The sequence below is a fragment of the Pinus tabuliformis genome, chromosome J, assembly GCF_031772625.1.
Source record: "Pinus tabuliformis cultivar Carrire ecotype Pingquan chromosome J, CPIR1, whole genome shotgun sequence".
In the NCBI taxonomy this organism is placed as follows: Eukaryota; Viridiplantae; Streptophyta; class Pinopsida; order Pinales; family Pinaceae; genus Pinus; species Pinus tabuliformis.
In genome coordinates, this window is record NC_142295.1 from 302135255 (window position 1) to 302154877 (window position 19623).

General features: G+C 39.1%; 1 protein-coding gene across 1 annotated transcript in view; it reads right to left on the reverse strand.

Annotated features, from left to right (window-relative positions):
* Nucleotides 1–19623, reverse strand: part of LOC149226951 (cytochrome oxidase complex assembly protein) — an 88675-nt gene that overhangs the window by 62068 nt on the left and 6984 nt on the right. Inside the window, exon 2 of the mRNA XM_089377642.1 lies at nucleotides 9224–9364. Within this exon, the coding sequence (XP_089233768.1) occupies nucleotides 9224–9364 (141 nt within the window). The remainder of the gene's footprint in view (nucleotides 1–9223; nucleotides 9365–19623) is intronic.

Consider the following 19623-nt stretch of genomic DNA (forward strand, 5'->3'; position numbering starts at 1 on the left):
TTCATGCGTCTCCCTCTGTGTTGTCTCTCAGAGTCCCTGCGTCACTTCTTCTGATCTCCCTGACTACTGCTCATCCCCCCTCTTCCTCCACCTTGCAACTCTCCCTCTGAAATCAATCTCCTTCTCTCTGAGAATCGATTTTCCTTAGGATACTGAGTATCTGCAGGTGTGTCTCCAAATGACCCTCAAGTCTTCTCTTATACTTTTCCTATTGATGAATCAACAGCCGAGAATAAGTCCCTAATCAACGGCTAAGATTAAAACAAACTTGATCCTCGTCTCTTAAAAGCTTCTCATCCTTATCTTTATTAATACCCATTAATATTTTTATTTTCCTAAATTTAGACTTAAGAACCCATTAAAAATATTAATTATTTTAATAACTCCTCATCCGGATGGAATTTCTCAAAACGATTTTTGGGTCTTGGAGATCTCATGTGCCTTAGCCTCTCCACCAATTTTCATGCCTAAAGCACATTCGATGCTACCCCCACACTCCCTCTTAGCGAGGAAGGTGCTCTAGTAATGCTCCACCACTGAACATCACATTGATCCATTCGTATCGGTACCTATGTTGATGTTGGGCTTGTTGCCCTACATCCACTGCACTGTTGCTTCCTATACTGCTGCCCATGGCTCTGCCACTGCCACTACTACATATGTACTACAGCGCCCTCTCAACATGTTGCCCATGCTGCCCATAGCACTGCCATTGCTAACTGCTGCATTGCAACTTCTGATACTTGTCCATTATTGAAATGGATTCTTTACCATCCCCATCTTCTCCCTGAAATGAACAAACTTTGTTCTTCCTAGAGCCTTAGTGCGGATGTCTACCACCTATTCTCCTGTAGGAGTGTAGCTCAACTTTACTGCTCCTCGTTGGACAGTCTCTAACAAAGTGACACGTAATATCAATGTGCTTCGACCGATCATGAAATACTGGATTCTCAAAGAGCTTGATGCAACTCTGATTATCACACATGATCCTGGTCACTTCCATCCTTCTACTGAATAGGTTCACAAGCAATTTTCTAAGCCATATGGCTTCGCACGAAGTTGTGCTAGCGGCCATATATTCTACTTCTGCTGAGCTCAGAGCTACAGATTTCTGTTTCCTACTGCACCAGGAAGTCATCCCCAATCCAATGTTGAAACAATACCCAGTGGTACTTTTCCGATCTACTGAACTTCCAGCCCAATCTGCGTCAATGAACCCACTCAGCCTGATGTCATTGCCTCTGGTGTACAATAGTCCATGCTCGATTGTTCCTTGTATATACCTGAGAACATGTTTGGCTGCTGCCTAATGCGCCCTCTTAGGTTCCACCATGAACTGACTGAGGGTGTTGACAGCATAACAAATGTCTGGCCTAGTATTGACCAGATACATCAGGGATCCTATGAGTTGCCTGTACAAGGTGGGATCAACATCTTTGTCTTCCGATGCATCAATTTTCTTCTAGTTGGTGATCATTGGAGTAGCCATAGGCCTACAGTCCTGCATCCTGAATCTCTTCAGGATTTCTGTAGCATATCTCCCTTGCCCAAGGAAGATCTCACCCTTCTGCTACCAAACTTCCAACCCCAAGAAATAATGCATCTTTCCCAAATCCTTCATGTCGAATTTTGTGGCTAGATTCTTCTTGCAATCCTCAATGAGCCTAGATGATCCTGTCAGGAAGAGATCATCCACATATAATACTAGGACTAGAGGCTCATTCTCTACAACCAGATAGTAGAGATTGGGATCTGCATCACTCTTGACGAACCCCATCTTCTGCAAGTAGCCATCAATTCGACCATACCATGCTCTAGGTGCCTGTTTAAGCCCATACAAGGCTTTCTTTAATCTGCATACATGAGATTTCTTCTCATGTGTCTCAAAGCCTTCTGGTTGTTCAATGTATACTTCCTCTTCTATTACCCCGTTCAAGAATGTCGTCTTGACATCCATCTGATGAATCTCCCACCCCATCTGAGTTGCAAGAGATATCACGGTTCTAATAGATGTATACCTGGCTACTGGGGCAAAGGTCTCTTCGTAGTCTATTCCTTCCTTCTAAGCATACCCCTTAGCCACAAACCTGGCTTTGTATTTCTCCACATTGTCGTCTGCAGCATATTTGATCTTGTAGATCCATCTCGAACCTACCATTGATCTGTCCTGAGGCCTAGGTACCACTTCCCAGACATCATTCACCATTATAGAGTTGTATTCCTCCACCATCGCATCCACCCATACTTGATGCTGAACGGCCTCCTGAAAACTGGAGGGTTCCCCAACCTGAGCTACTAAGGCCTGGTATCTGTCTGGTTGGCTTCGTTCCCTTCTATTGTTCCTGGGTGCACCAATGAATTACTCTGCATCCCGCAAAATCTGTCGAAGTTCCCGGCTCGTTCTTCCTCTAGTAGTAAGCGCATCTGTCAGCTATTCCTTTTCCTATGATTCCTCTTGTTCTGGATGAGAATTTCTAGTGCTAGCTTCCGCTGGTTGAAGTGGTTTGACCAACAGCTCATCTTTTGGTTACTCCTCGGAAGACATTTCTCGAGATTTTCTGAAAGCTCTATCCTCCATGAACTTTACATCTCGTTGAACTACTACCTTCCTGCTCCTTAGAAGATAGACTCTATATGCCTTAGCGTTCTTGCTATATCCCACAAGATATCCTTTCTCTGCAGTTTGATCTAACTTCTTCCTCTTCTCCTCGGGTATACGGCAGTATGTTAAACTCCCAAATATCCTGAAATGACTAACTACAGGTGTCTTCTCAGTGAAGACCTTTTCTGGAGTAATCTTGCCCAATGCCCTATGAGGAGTTATATTCTAGACATAGACTGTCGTGCTGCATGCTTCTTCCCAGAAGAATTTTGGCATATCTTGATCATACAATATAGCCCTAACTACTTCCACAATAGTCTTGTTCTTCCTTTCTGCTACTCCATTCTACTCTGGATTGTAGGGAGCTGTCCACTCTCTTCTGATGCCCTCCCTAGCACAAAAATCAGTGAAGTCCTTGTCAACACTTTTATCTTATTTCCTATCAGATTCTCCACTTGAGCCTTAAACTCTTTGAATCGACCGAAAACCTCATCTTTAGTTTTCAGAAAGTAGATCCAAGTCTTCCTGGAATGGTCAACAAAGAAGGCGACGAAGTATTCGGCACCACTAAGAGCTTTTGTGGACATAGGTCCGCAGATGTCTAAGTGTATGAATCCTAGTACACTCTTGGCCCTATTGTTACTTCTTGGAAACGCTGCGTTAGCATACTTGCCCAGCGTACATCCTCTGCATACATCATCTTGTTCAGACTAGTACTAAGATCCGGAACTCCTGTTACCGTTTTTCTGAGAATTCTCAGAGCCCCATGGTGCAAATGTCCCATCCCTCTGTGCCATAGTTCATTCAAATCCTTGTCTCCATTACTACCTATCAGTGCCATTGGTGATTCTCGCTGCAATTTGTAACCTGTTACTTTTGATTCCAATCCAAACCTTCTTTTTCCAACTCAGGTGTTTGACGTATTCTTTCTCCTTAATGAAGAAAACGTCATAGCCCTTGTTTTGAAGTTGAGATATGGAAAGTACGTTCATCCCCAATCCTGGCACATGCAACGCATTGGTAGCTCAGAACCGCTCTCCTGTTTCTATTTGAAAAACTATAGTACCTTTCCCTACTGGAGTACACTTTACCTTATTCCCCATGGTGATCTGAAAATTCATTCTTTCTTCCTGATAATCTGAATAACATTCTCGGATCCTTGTCATATGCCAGGAAGCTCCACTATCTATATACCAAACCTCTGAGGAGGCAGAGCTTGCTTCTTCTTCCAATCTGGAAGCCAACATAGAATAATGGTAATTTCTGTCTCTTGTGCATTCTTCTGAAAATCTGCACGAGTCTCCTTGAGTGGATGCCTCTGCATCATGCTCTTGACCCATAATTGATTTTCCCTTCCTGTCGTTGAATCTTTGCTTTGATACCATGTGAAAATTTCTAAACAGAAATTCTATTACTACAGCAATTGATTTATTTCGCCTACTTATTATTCCCAATAAGTTATTTATGAAATCCCTTCAGTAAATATTAAAATAAATTCTACTGCAGATATCACACCATTATACAAAAACAAATATACGCACAAGAATCAATCACATCAACACAATTATTTTTGGACAATTGTCCCTGGAAAAACCCAATGCGGGAAAATCGGTGCAGCAGAGGAGGGTTTTCTTATTCTTCAGCAACAATCGTTTTTACAGAAAAATTTACATGGACACTAGGAGAAAACACCTGAGACTTTTCTCCGAGACTTTCTGACACCCCGGAGAGCTTCCTTTCTCTAATGCGTCAACCCTGCGTCATTCTACGTGGCTCTGCAGCTTTGGTCCCTCTCTGCATCATCCCTGCGTCTCTCTGATCTGCATCTCCCTCTACGTTGTCTGTCAAAGTCCTTGCGTCACTTCTTCTGAGCTCCCTGACTGCTACTCATCCCCACTCTTCCTCCACCCAGCAACTCTCCTTCTGAAATCGATATCCTTCTCTCTAAGAATCGACTTTCCTTGGGATACTGGGTATCTGCTGGTGTGTCTCCAAATGACCCTTAAGTCTTCCCTTATACTTTTCCTATTGATGAATCAACAACCGAGATTAAGTCCCTAATCAACGGCTAAGATTAAAACAGACTTGATCCTCGTCTCTTAGAAGCTTCTCATCCTTATCTTTATTAATACCCATTAATATTTTTATTTTCCTAAGTTTAGATTTAGGAACCCATTAAAAATATTAATTATTTTAATAACTCCTCATCCAAATGGAATTTCTCAAAACGATTTTTGGGTCTTGGATATCTCATGTGCCTTAGCCTCTCCACCAATTTTCATGGCTAGAGCAAATCCGATGCTACCCCAAATCAACAATAAGTCTCCTTGGAGGAAACGCTCCAAGAGCCCACTGTGTTGCATCATATGCCACTGCATACCACCAAGTATCCTCATACTCCTTAGCACGCCACTGTACGCTATGACCTGTCCCTGTAGTATGTACACCATTGGATTACTCTGCTTGCTATTGTACCACCCTGTACCGTCAAGTGCCCCATATGCACCAACGCATTTGTCACTCCACTAACAAACCCAATGTGGTGTGAGTCGCTACCCCTACTCCAGGGTGTGAATCCATGCGTTGTGGCACACCACCATGCACTTTCGTGCTCACCTGCAAACCACTGCTCAACGTTGTATGCTCCTACCTGCCACTGGATGCCATGATCTAAAGCTAAGATAGTATGCGTCAATCCTCACCCTATCGATATCACCACCTCTATCGCATCACCATTCCCTCTGATGCGTGGGCCTCGCCTCCAAATCCTCCCTAAGAGACACGATAGGTGAATCCCCCTATGTACCAGTGGTGATGCAAACACTGTGTTGCTCCTCCGTGACCGTTGTGTCCCACATAACTGGGGAGAACCCTCGGTTCCATACAAGGCACTGTCTGGTGGCCTACCAATGCTACCTCCTCCAACAAACTCCTGCTAGAGTATGTTGATCATCCTGTGATCCCATGTACATCCATCATACTAGGACAACCCAAGGAGTTTGTCCATAAACTGGTTCGCCACTAGTGCTCATTGAAACTCCCCTAGTGCATGTGTGCACTCAACTGCGAGATCAACTATACCACCATTGTCGTAGTCAACCAACGTATCTGGGAAATGATGGGTAGTCCCACCTAGATCCCAATGCTAGCCTGGGCTTATGATATCCCTGTTGACCACTGGAATGGCACTTGAAGATTTTTTGAAGACTCCATGCCCAAGGATGTACCAAAGGTTGCTTGTACCATCAGAGATCATCATATCACTAGAGTTTTTCAACTCTACTTCTTCTTCTCATCTTCTTCTATTGTACCCAGATTCCACAAGCCCTATGGAGATGATCTAAAGTGATGCTAGTATGATGAGTTTGAGTCATGTAACAGGCCTAGGTAGATTGGGACCTTGTCATCAAGTGAGTCTATTTTGGGAGGTTTTCTTCACTTGGTTAATTATCATTTTCCTCCAAGAATTTAATAATCAATTGAGTTTTTTCCTCCAAGCATACCCCCAAAGTTGGAGTACGGCTTGATGGCAAGACCTTCGATGAGTCCTAGTGTCTAGAGTCATTGTATATTACCATACTAGATCACTCGTAAAGTTTCGTGGAATTTGGTTAGGTCTAGGGGGTCATTTTTTCATTTTTAAAATTTCCCGCAGGGCAGAAATTGGAATAAAATTTGTATATGAAATGTAATAAGTGATGTCTAGAGAAATTGTATGGGGTATGAGTAATAAAATTACACCTTTCACCCTCAACTTTCTACTATGACACACTTTGAGGGGTTAGAAATGTGTTCTAGACCCTCAAAAATGTGTTATAGACCCTAAAATCCCACTTTTCCTAAGTTTAGTGGGAAATCTGGTAATAAATTAAATGGAGAGAAATAAATGATAAAATGACATGGAAATGACTTAGAAATTATCTCAAGTCAAAGGAATGAGTCAAAGGACAAATTGGAGGATGATTTGGCACCTTGCATCATAAATACATGGCCCACTCAAGGAAATTGAATTTCTTGACATAAATGCAGCAGTTGGTGACTTAGAAAACAGGGTATTTTGGGAGTCAATGCACATGGGAGATATTGGAATGATATTGGTTGAGATATTCTTGGGAGTTTGTCTCCACTTATGTTCCCTCTCTTGCACACTTGGCATTCATCATGGCACATCGAAATCTCCTCAAGGAGGGACCACACATTCTCCAAGGGATCTACGCTGAGCTCATTGGAAGCATCTACAGGAGGTGGCATCACATGGTTTGTTCTTGGAGTTTGACTTGAGTTAGCTCCTTGATTACTTCACACTTGGATTTGCTCATCTTTACACATGTGAAATTCGATTTTGCTTGAAGATCTCATGGTGCCACATATGAAATTCGATTTGCCTTGGTGTCTCTTCACTCCACATGGAATTCAATTTCCTCTCTTGGGATCTTCTCCATGGCCATTTTTCACTTGGTTGCTACATTGGGATTTGCTCCCATCTCTCTATATAATAGAGCCTTGAGCTCTCATATTGTATCTTTTGTTACTAGCTATTGTGCTTGCGGAAGCGCTGCTATTTTGTATATTTTTCAAGAGCTTTAATAAAAAGACTTTGGGGGTCCATTCATGGTATAATCTTTCTATGCAAAGTTACATTTCTTTTGTACTTGCCACTCATTTTTATCATATGATATTGCTATATTGTGAAAGTACATTGCTTTATCATTCGCGCGAGTCATCTCTTGCTCACATATCAGTCTTGCATCTTGCACTAACATTTCCTTGTAACATTATTTATCTTGTGGCTTGAGGTATATTGCATCATTGAAAAAGTTCTCTAATCTATTTGAGCATTGTATCTAGGCACTGGTCTTTTATGGTTTCATCTTAAGTATCATATTATCCTAACTGAAGTTATTTGTCTCACATTGCTCAATTTAATAACTTACCCTTTAATCTTAATTCAAGCTACCTAAAGAAGTAATTGCCATGCCTCAAATCTCCTAGAACTTCTTGTTCCAACAAGTTTTCCCTTCATTATTACCTTTAGGGACTACCCTCCTCGACTTAGCTAGGAGAGAGTCTAAATGGAGTGAGTAGGGATCAGGGTGACAGCTCCTACTCTGAGCGTTGTGCCTTAGGTGTACACTTTGGGCGACAACAAAAGGAATTGCTCCCTCAGCTGCCAATTTTCAACATGATTTAAACATAAAAGTGTCATTCCATTGCATGTGGTTGGATCATAATTTAGGCATGGCTTCTAGAAATTGTCTACAAGCAAAATCTAGCATAGGGCATGGTCCATCATACCTTATTTGAGCTGATGTTTTTATTGCTGTTTATGAATATCTAACAGCTATAGAACAATTTACCCTAGCCCAATCATAAACTCTATTTGAAGTTCTTGTTCCTTTCTTGTTGAATATCATTTTTAGGCACTTTATAAGGCTGCTATAAGACATTGAATGCCATATTATTGAACATCATCCAAACTTTAACTTATAGCAGCCTATTCAGTGATCTAGTTATCAAGAACTTGAGTCATAGCATGGAAGACCTTGGCCATCCTAGGCCTTGCTAGAGCTCTATCCAACTTTAGACATTTAAAAAACTCATCACCTTGAGCCCTAGTATTAGAGTATCTTTATAGGTGATTTAGGGAAGCCTTCCTTGTGGTTTAAATCCCACTAAAGAGGAGGAAGGCTGTTGAGATGACACTGGAAACCCTTCCTCTTTGTTGCCATAAGGTCTGCCCCCTTGCCTAATAAGGCTTTGCACCAGGCCTACTAGATTTTGCAGCAACAAGGATAAAATCTTTTCGTTGATAGAAAAGATGCTAAGAATATTTCTATTGAGGCTTATTCTGATCTCATTGCAGTTTTATTAGGCATAAGATAGATAAGCACTTCATACTTGTATTTGCTCTTTCATATAATATAAGAAGTAACATTTCAAAAAAAATATTGTTTCCTAACTATGTAAATTAGTTATTTTGTTTATTAAGTATGCAAATGAGATTTTGGGCACAAACAATGAGGAATGGTGAGACCCCATGCCCATTGCATCACAAATTGGATCAAAACAAAGGTTGGCCAACTGACAATCCAAAATCAGAAGAGGCAAACCAACCAGAACATAAAGTCAACCATGAAGTAATGTGCAACCAACTAAAAGTACAATATTAAACCAAATGTTCAATGGGTGAACAAAGCAGCGAACAATGTAGACAGGGTAGGAATCCCAACAACAAAAAATGATCCCACAACTGATTAGCAAAAATAGTTCAAGAAATGAATAGACACAATTACTTAAGAGAAAACTCACGATGCTTCTGAAATGTGCATAGCATGAATGTCATAATAAATCTAATGTGTGTATCTATCATTCATTAACATTAGGGTGAGATTGGTTAGATAGATTTGCCTTACAACTTATCAATATGAGAATGGTATCACTAATATAATAAAGTCAATAAGAAGCTAAAGAATGAGTTTCTTCTCGATTACATAAAACCTTGTGCAAATAAATTTTCTTTTCTAACCAATTTAAATGTGTGTTCTTATGATAGCATATATCCTACTTTCCTATGCACACCTAGTACAATTTGCAATGTGAATATCCCACTTCTCTACATACCTACTACAATTATAATAGATTGCGAAGTCATCAAAAGCACTCAAAGCAAAAGCTCCGGTGAGGCCAAGTAATACAAAGGATGTTGCTCTCTTCCCAAGTGTGGTAAACCGTTTGTCAGCTGACTCAACTGGAGATGACACCCTGCACATGAAATGCAATAATAAGAGTCCCATGGTGAATTTTTTAATTTTTCCTATGTAATGCTCAAATTGCAGTGGAGTTATATTTCTCCAAAGGTGTTTGCTTATAATGCCACAATATGAGAGATTCTATTTGAATTACACTGTTCCTAAAAGTGCAAGGACCTTAAACCATTTTGTTGTATTTGCAATTGTACAAGCAAGGCTATTAGAAATTACCATGGAAGGTATAAGGAAAATGACAAAAAAGGCCCAAAATTATATTTCTCCAATATCTCTTTGAATAGAATGTTTCCTACCAGATTTTCGTTCATACAAGCATGATTACATATGGCTTTACAAAAAGAGTTAAGCTTCCAACCACATGTAGAACTAGTCCAAACATCTGACCTTTCATGTCGGGGCCTTTTTCAAGCAATATTCTGTTTTTTATGAATCAAAGTGTATTCTTCTTCAAAGTAGTGAAAACATATTGAAGGCAAAAATGCATTCTCAAACTATTTTCTTGTATCTACAATTATAGAAGGGAGGTTATACCATCGAAGACATGAGACTGATGTTAGAAGGGTCCCAACTTGCTTAGTGAAAATGGAAATCAAACTAGTAAAATGGTGGGGGGGGGGGGGGGGGGACTTATTGAATGTGCAATGACATTCTCAAATCATTTTGTTCTATTTACAATTATACAAGCTAGGTTATACCAAGGAAGACATGAAAATGATGTCAAAAGTATCCCAACTTGCTAAGTGAAAGTGGCAATCAATCTAGCATGTAAGGTGATTTCTGCCTTAGGGTTTCCAGTGGCAATGGACTTTTTCTTTCATCTAATAATTAAATTCAACACAACCATTTATTTCTTTCCAAATGATATGATAACCTTAGTACGTATCATTCACAGTATCAATATTTTTTCAACAGTTATACAACAAACCCAATTTTAAAGTAAATATCATAGGCAGTTTCTTACAGTACCATAAATATTGGCGGAGAAATATAGTCAACCATTCATCAATAATGAGTCAAACCCAATAGTTCGGTCAAAGAAGTTCATGCAACGTATGACCCAGATAATGTAATATTCAGCTCATAGATACAGCGATGATTAGTTATAATCAGTGTTGCGAAAATCACAATTTTTTCCCTGCAACAATTAAATCAGCGATTTTTTCATTTTGACGAGATTTAATCTTGTTTTTTTCCCAAAAATTCGTAATTTTTGTATTTATTAAATTTTTTTATTTTTTATATTATTTATATTTTGCCAATTTTGCCAATTTTTACCGATTTTATCCCAATTTTTACATTTTTTTCTTTGTCCAGACCCTCGCAGATTTAATCCCGATCGCGATTATCACATCATTGGCTATAATAGACGAGAGACAAAATTTGACTGAATAAAGGCTAAATAATGCATGCCCACTATCTCCTTGAGATTGTTGCCTAAAAATCCTACCAAACATATTACAAAGCACTCCGACCAGAAGAAGAATGTCTATTATGGCCAAGACCTCGAATTTTCTTCAGAAGATGAGGAGCGGTCCCACTACAGAAGGGGTCTCACACAAGAAAACGGGAAATTCACTCAACCTACAGCTTCGGTTGCTACACATAGAATTTTAGGAATTCATCCTATAATGGACTTTGATGCCTCAAGCAATGCATTCCGCTACTCTGGATGGCATTGATCTACTTCGAGGAATCCTCGCACTGGGTCAACCTTAGATGACTCCACTTCCGTCACAAAAGATTTTTCGGTGCTCCTATTGTTGGCCTTCGATTCTCTTTGCCCACAAGGAATGCGTTGCTTCAGAGGGCCTTGTTCCAACCTTCATATTTTAGTCATATAACTCGATCCCTTCAAAAGAAAACTATTCTAAATAAAATGTTGTCCATGATTGGTAGATGATCAATTTCTTTAGAATTCAATCCCAAATCTATGGTATTTTCTCCAAAGATATTTGGGCCCATTTCTAATCTTTGTTTTTGTTCATGCTTCGCGGTGACCTAGAGTAGGTCCCATCCACACTTTGACCCCAGATTATTAGTGAGAAATTGACGTCACAGATCTTGACAAACTTAGTTCTGTAGGGAGTTTGCTCAACTGGATAAACTCACTTTGTCCAAGACTATGCTCAAAGGAGATCCGCTCAGCGGGAATAAGATTTGATATTTCCTTGCCTTAGGTTTTGCCCACAATTACTTCATTGTGCCTTGAAGAGAAATCCTTGTTGCCAAAACACAAAAACAAAAGGAAAAAGGACTAACCAGGGTGGAACCTTTCAACACCAAAATTAGTAGAAGAGAAAGGGTCTTAAAACCCTCAGAGCCTGAGGCTCAAGAAAAAACAGAGATAGATTGATCCACAATGATGCTCCAAAATGAATTCATCCCTCCCATAATTATAGACCTTGCCATAGGGGTCTCTTCTTCTTAATTGATTGAGTAAACTTTACTTCAAACCCCAATTTTGGGTTTCTTGACCCAGTTGCCCCAAAATTCGCCCAGACATTGGGTATTTTGGGGGTTTTCCCTTTATCGAGGACTATAGCCTATAGGGATCGATAGGCTAGTTTGTCCCTTAGGCAATTAATTACTCGGGAACATTACATAGTAAAACTAGGGGCAGGTTCCCCTAACTCGATTTGCAGACCGTTTTGAGCCACCACTATTTGCTATTAAACATACAATTCTTACAAGTTCCACTTATGTTGAGTAACATTTGAAAGAAAATTGTTAAGCATTGCTCACCCATTGTATGTAGTACAGATCATTCCTATATTACCATTCAATGTTTGGAATATGATTACATAATAACTCTCTGAGAATGAACATCCACCACAATACGACTAGAAATCAATCACTAATTAATGGTATATTGATCACAAAGGGAGCAATCTATTAGCTATAAGATTGAGCAATAGACCAAGAAAGAAAAATTAATTGCACTGCAAAGTTTTCATCACAAGTCATAACAACAACAATTGCATGCCAAACAAATTGTAATCAATATGAAAATTATGATCTCAATCTTTCTGGCAACAAAGATCACCTACTAAGAAAGCCAATTGCAATAACTAAGGAAGAAAATTAATGGGTTAAAAAAAGTGGTGACAAGTCAAAGCACCTCTTACGGATTAGCCTGCTTAATACCCTACAATGACAACTTCATATACATGTATGTTTGTGTAAAAACATATTGATCAGAATGCAATGCAACCTACACAAACTCTAGGGGTAATTGGAAATCATCCATCATGCTACAAACCTCAAGCAAGCAGGGGAAGCATGCCTATCACCCAACCTCCCATGCTACCTAAACTCAAGCCAAAGCCACTTGATGTTCAACACCATTTATCATTATGTTGAAACAAACATGATCTACCTCATTAATCTTTGTTCCACAAACTCATCATCACTTGTCATGGGAGCGAAGAAAATTGAAATGAAGGTGTTGATCTATTTCCCCGCTAAGGGAAAATGTTAACCTCCTAGGGCCTGAGTGCAGGTCACTCTATGTTTTTATAGAGGCGGTATTCCTCTTTATGAACACACTCAAATAACTTGAAGTAAGATTAAAAAATTAATAAATGCACCTATGAGTGGACTAGGTGTTTTTTCAAGAATACAAAGAAAGGAATAACCAAAGATAAAAGTTGAAAATTAAGCACAATATCCATCCATTCCATCACAGTGAGAAGATACCATTGAAGCATATCAAAAGGGTAGACACAAGATAACGAATTTTCAAATATCGGAGAGTTATTTCATTCATGTAAAATCATGAGATCATGGGAAAAACATTCACGAAATTCATACAACTTTAACTAAAGTTTCTAAACCACAAATGAACAACTCTTCTAAAAAGGAGCGCTTTGCAAAAGTAAAAAAATATTACAGATTTAAGCTTTTGAAAAAAATTTGGGGTGTTGTCACTCACTGCTTCAGAAAGTCAAATAGCAGTGATGTTTGAGGCTGATTCCTGAGTCTCAGCTTGAAGTCTTTAAACAACTCCCTCTGTAGCTCCCATTCCACCTTATTCTTCTTTCATATTTCTGCCAGAAATCAGTAACTGAAGATTTTGTTTTCACAGCCTTCTCTAGTTGATTTCCTCCTTCTCCTACTCTTCTCCATCATCATTTCAACTTCAATTTAAATTGTTCCATTTCCATGTGTAGGCCAGCAGAAGAAGAAGCCATCCCTCTTTGAAGTTGTCCCATACAACCCCTGCACTTAAATCCTTAAATTAGCCTGAAATTCCCTCATTAAAGGCACATAGAACCGGAACTAAACCCTCTGACCACCATCTCAATTTCGTGACAATTGGAGTGTTGCACACCCCTTTCGAAACATCTCACAAGCACTCCTCTACCCAAGATGTCCTAGGCACTAGTCTACAATCAACCCATAGGTTGTCTCTAGGGAGCTTTCCTTGCCTCCTGCTGCACTTGTGTTGTAGGTGCAAGATTTAGCCACAACATGGGGCACAATGTCAGGTCAGGCATTGGGTAACTCCAAAAATATGTATTTCATTAAGAGAAATTAATAATATATAAAAGGAGAGGGAGACTATTAGGATTCATCTTCCAATGTCTCTTCATTTTCCAATGCTTCCTTATTTTCCTATTTACAATATTTACATGAATTTCCCAATCCCTTAGGATTAGGTGTCAACATTCTCCCCTTAATCTGAAGGGATGTTGGTGAGTCCAAGCATCATTCTGAATCTTTCAAACTTTTCTCTTCCAAGTGTTTTGGTGAAGATATTTGCAATCTGCTCATTTGTGGAACAATGTCATAGATGGATAGTCTTGGCCTCAACATGATGTCGAATTAGATGATATTTTATAATGATGTGCTTGGTTCGATCATGGAACTTTGGGTTCTTGGCCAACTTTATTGCAGAAGAGTTGTCAATCAAAAGAGGAGTTGAATGCACTTTTTTCTCCTGCACATCTTCCAGAATCTTCCTGAGCCACACAATTTCCTTTGTTGCTTCAATTGTTGCCGCATATTCTGCGTCAGTTGTGGAATCTGCTGGAACTGATTGTTTGCATGAACTCCAGGAGACGACTCCTGATCCAAGACACATAACATAACCTGAAGTAGATACTTCAGTTTCTTTATCTCCGTCAAGATCTGAATTAGAGTATCCAATCAAGCTGAAGCCATCCACCCATGTATACTTGAGTCCAAAGTCTTGAGTGCCCTTCAAGTACTTTAGAACTCTTTTTGCAACAGACCAATGACCCTCAGAAGGCTTTTGCATTAAACTAGAGAGGATTCCAATAGCAAATGAAATGTCAGGTCTGGTAGTAGTCAGGTAGTTGAAACTTGAGACTTCCTACGAGTTGTTTGTAAATTGTTGCCTCCTCAAATTCTTTTCCTTCAGTGAATGTGAGTTTTAAATTCTGTTTCATTGGAATAGTCAAAGGATTGCACTCAGCCATGACAAACTTGTTCAAAATATCTCTAATGTACTTCTAAGAGAGGAATATAAACTTCGAATGTTGGGTAACTTCAATACCAAGATAGTAGTGAACATAGCCCAAATTTGTCATTTCAAAACCTTTCCTCGGTGCTTTCTTTATGGATGCAATGTAATTCTGATTGTGCCCTGTCATCAAAATATCATCTACATACACCACAAGGTATACAACTATTTTGCCAACTTTCTTGACAAACAAAGTTGCATCATCAAGATCATAGTGTTTGAAATTGAATTTCAGAAGATGCTTAATCACTTTCTTGTACTAGGCTTATGGTGCTTGTTTGAGGCCATACAAGGATTTGACAAGCTTTCATACTTTGTGTTCCTGGCCCTTCACAACAAATCCTTTTAGTTGGGACATAAAACGTTCTCTTTCAAAAATCTCCATTCAAGAAAGCAGTTTTTACATCCATTTGATGGACTTTCCAATCGTTCTGAGTTGCCAAGGCAAAGAAAGTCTAGATGGTAACCCATTTTGTTGTGGGGGCAAAAGTATCCTCATAATCAACCCCTTCCTTTTGTGCAAAACCTTTTTCCATGAGCCTAGATTTATGCTTTTCAAGTGAGTCATCAACTTTATACTTGTTTTTGAAGACCCACTTGCAGCCTATCGATTTAGTTCCCAATGGAGGATCAACTAGCTTCTAGGCGTCATTCTTTATCAAAGCATCATATTCATTATGCATCGCTTCTTTCCATTCATCATGAGAAGCAGCTTCTTTGAAGGAAGTTGGCTCGAAATCTGTAGACAAATTTAGTTCACAATCATAAGAAACATCCATATCAATAGGTGAATCAGAATTGTCTACATCATCTCCATTCTGTCTAGCAAAGCTTCTTGTCCCCATCTTTCCAACCTCATCAGGACGCACACTTTCAAGTGTCTTTGTGAGCCATTTTGGAGGACCTTTCTAAGATGGCCGAAAGGTGGCCCAGGCTACTCAGTTGACTGAGGTGGGAATGAATCAAGGTTTAACCTCCCAATTCTCTCAATCACATCACTCAAATTGTCTTCTTAATCAATGGTTGGAGCTTCATGAGGGGGAGAGAGTGCTTCAAATGGAGATTCCACATATTTATCCAGTATGGGGATCCCCCCTTCAAGATGTGGAATTTATTACCAAACTCTTGAGAAGACTTTGCATGCCCAAATCTGTCTAAGCGATCAAGCTGTCACTGAACAACATTATCAGTCTTGGAAGATTGAAAGATCACATATCTAGATATTATAAACTTCTTATTTACTTCATCGTAGAGACAATATGCTTTGGAGGTATTTGAGTACCCCAAGAAGAGACATTTTTGACTCCTTACACCGAGTTTGTTTCTTTGTTCCTTAGGAATCAATGCATAAAAAGTGGAACCAAAAACCCTGAGATGCCTCACTGAAGGAATGTGTCCATACAAGATTTCATAGAGAGTCTTGTTCAGAGCATGAGATGGACACCTATTCTTTATATTACACAGCACATAGAACTGCATCAGCGCAAAACATCAACTTAACATTCTTGAAAAACATCATTGAACGTACCATATTTAAGATTGTCCTATTCATTCTTTCAGCTACTTCGTTCTATTAGGGATTATAAAGCACAGTCGTTTGATGTTTGATCCCATGCTGGCAAAGATAGTTTTCAAATTCATTTGAAGTATATTCTTTTCCATTATCAGTACGAATAGAGCCAATATGAGATTGTGTATCATTTTTAATCCATGCATGAAAGTTCTTGAATGTTTCAAAAGCTTCAGATTTTTTCTTCAATAAAAAAACCCAACACATTCTGGTGTGGTCATTAATAAATGTCATCATATATTTATTACCATTTGCAGAAGGAACAGGTATTGGGCCACATAAATCAGAATGAATGAGTTCAAGCTTTCTATGTGCTTTGGAATGAGAATCATCAAATGATTGTTTGTTGTGCTTTCCTAAGATACAAGCATCACATTGCTTAAGTTTTCTAGGAATAGTTGGCAAACCAGTAACACCATTTTTCTTCAACAAACGAAGGTTGTAGTAGTTCAAATGTCCAAATCTTGAATGCCATAAAAGACTTGATGAAAGTGTACCTTCATCATAGTGAGAACTGTATGAAAAGTTTTGTGCACGAGAAGAGGTTCCTTGCAGCTTCAGAAGTCTTTCATCTTCTATCCCAATCATGACAAGTGAGTTGTTTGATGCTTTCCTAACCTCAACTTTGCCATCAAATATGTGAATGGAGTGTCCTTGCTGGCAGGATGTGGACCAAATACAACAAGTTTCTCCTCAACTCTGGGAGGTAGAGAACATCAAGTAGAAGAAAGTCTGGAAGACTAGACAGTTTGAGTCTGATGGTGCCAAGCCCTAATGGCTTGAGTTTTGACTTGTCTGAAAAGTAGACTGCTCCATCAACATTGTCAGTGATTTCTTTAAAGAAATCTCTTCTAAAAGTCAAGTGGCAAGTTGCTCTTGAATCAAGCAACCAAGCATCTTTCCACGAAGCAAGTGAAGCATTAAATAAGTCTTCAAGTACTCTAATTTTGCAATGTGCCACAACATAATGAGCGGACTCGGGTGCTTTACCTTTCCCTTTATCTGATGATTTTCCTTTCTCTTCATCTATGTCCTGTCTAATCCTATCCCATGAGAGCTTACACGTAGAAGCATCATGTCCATTTCTCTTACACCGTATGCAATGAAGATCGGGCCTTTCTCTTTAGAAATGCCTGCCCCTTTGCCTCTATTATTCTTCCTTCCTTGTCCTCTTCGACCACCTCTTCCTCTAGAAGAATCTTGTTATTGATTCTTCTCTTTTTCTGCAAGGCATACAGCTTCTTCAAGAAACTGAGCAGTTATCTTCTTCTGGCCAAAATCCTTATCTCTTTCAGCAAACTTGTCCACAAAAGAGTCAAAAGAAATCTCTGAAAGTTTGCCACTAGCTTGTAATGACTCAAGATAATGAGAATAAGTGGGATACAATGCCTTGACAAAAGATATGAGAGGAACATCCATTTTGACACCAATGGCTTCTATGTCATGCATAATGGCTCTTATTTCAGAGGCTAAGGCAAGGGGATCATCATCCTTCAATTCTAAATTAAACAGTTTGATCATCAATTGAACAACTTCTAGCTCTAAATGTGAGTCATATAATTCTTACAGCTTCTTTAGAGCATCAAAAGCAATTGTAAATGGCATATTATGACGACTCACCTCTTCATTGACTGATGTTGCAATCAAGGCATAGACCTTATTGTTCTTGTTCTCCCAGATGGCAAGCTCCTTGTCAGAAGTGGGTTTCTGAGGAGGATTGCCTCCTCCTCCTTCACAAACTCCTTTCCACAACTCATTGAAAATCAAGGTGTGCTTTATCTTCCTGGACCACTCATGGTAGTTCTATTTGCTAGTGAGAACTACTCCCACTATGGAGATGAGTGAATGTATCATCAAAAAAAACTATTTGTTTCAATTTCCAAAATAATTGCAACCTCACTTTCTACCTTCTTGATTAGGTAAGAAATTGATTTTAAAAACTTCAATACCAACTTCACTCTTCACTATATTAAGTCAATACTTTAATGTGAGCATATAAACCACCACTCATCATCTATTATATATATATATATATATATATATATGATGGTTACAACATATATCATGTCCATCACATAAAATACATACTCAACGCACTTTCATATTATCCATATAACATACAATATATATCGGTCCCTTTAAAAAAGCTCAATGCATAAACAATGGAGCACAACCTTCATAAAAAATGGCTCACAAAACAAGCATATGTTTGTATTCAGCACTCCAAATGCACTATATACCACGACATTCAACAGAAATAAAAAACAATCAGCACATTTTCCAAAATAACACTCGACGAATTTTCAACCATTCATCATTTGCAATGCACGATCTTCAACTAAACAGTCAACATATTTAAAAACATTTCGTTCAGGCTGTCAACTCATACCTCAAACCAGCTTTAATCAACACAGAGAGGTATAACCAGCGCTCAGAGGTCTTCGAGCTTATGCAGCATACCATGGCCTTCAAAAATATTCAACTTCAACACTATACAGCACGCACCATAACAAACAATGGCCTTCAAAATAGCGCAGCCCAGTTCAACGTTCAACAAACCAGACGCAGTATTCATGGTTTTTCAATGCAACACTTCATTCACAAGTTGTTTGTGCACACAATCTCACGGCGGCCATTAACGGAGAGCCATTACACGGTTAGTCAAACGCATAAACTCGCTCCTCCAAATGCATCGATTTCCAAGTTTCGATGGAGTTTAACTCACAGTTTGAAATGCCTCAACACTCACGGTCCTTCAGAAAAATTCCAATGCTTGTAGATTAGCAACGCAGAAATAATTCTACACATTCAGTTAAGAAGGAGACGCTAGCGGACAGAGGATAATGGCAGAAAAATAGGAGTTATAGGGCAAAGAGAAACTAAAAATGGGGGTTGGCTCTGATACCATGTTAAGTCAGGCATTGGGTAACTCCACAAATATGTACTTCATTAAGAGAAATCAATAATATATACAAGGAGAGGGAGACTATTGGGATTCATCTTCCAATGCTTCCTTATTTTCCTATTTACAAGGTTTACATGAATATCATAATCCCTTAGGATTAGGTATCAACACATAAGGCGCTCAACAAAACCCTGATACTTAAACGTAATTTAAATGCATTTGTCCCAAGTGGTACTGGGATTTTGCTCCTGTTGATTGGAGTAGAGCAACAAGGGTTTTACTTGCCTAAGTGCC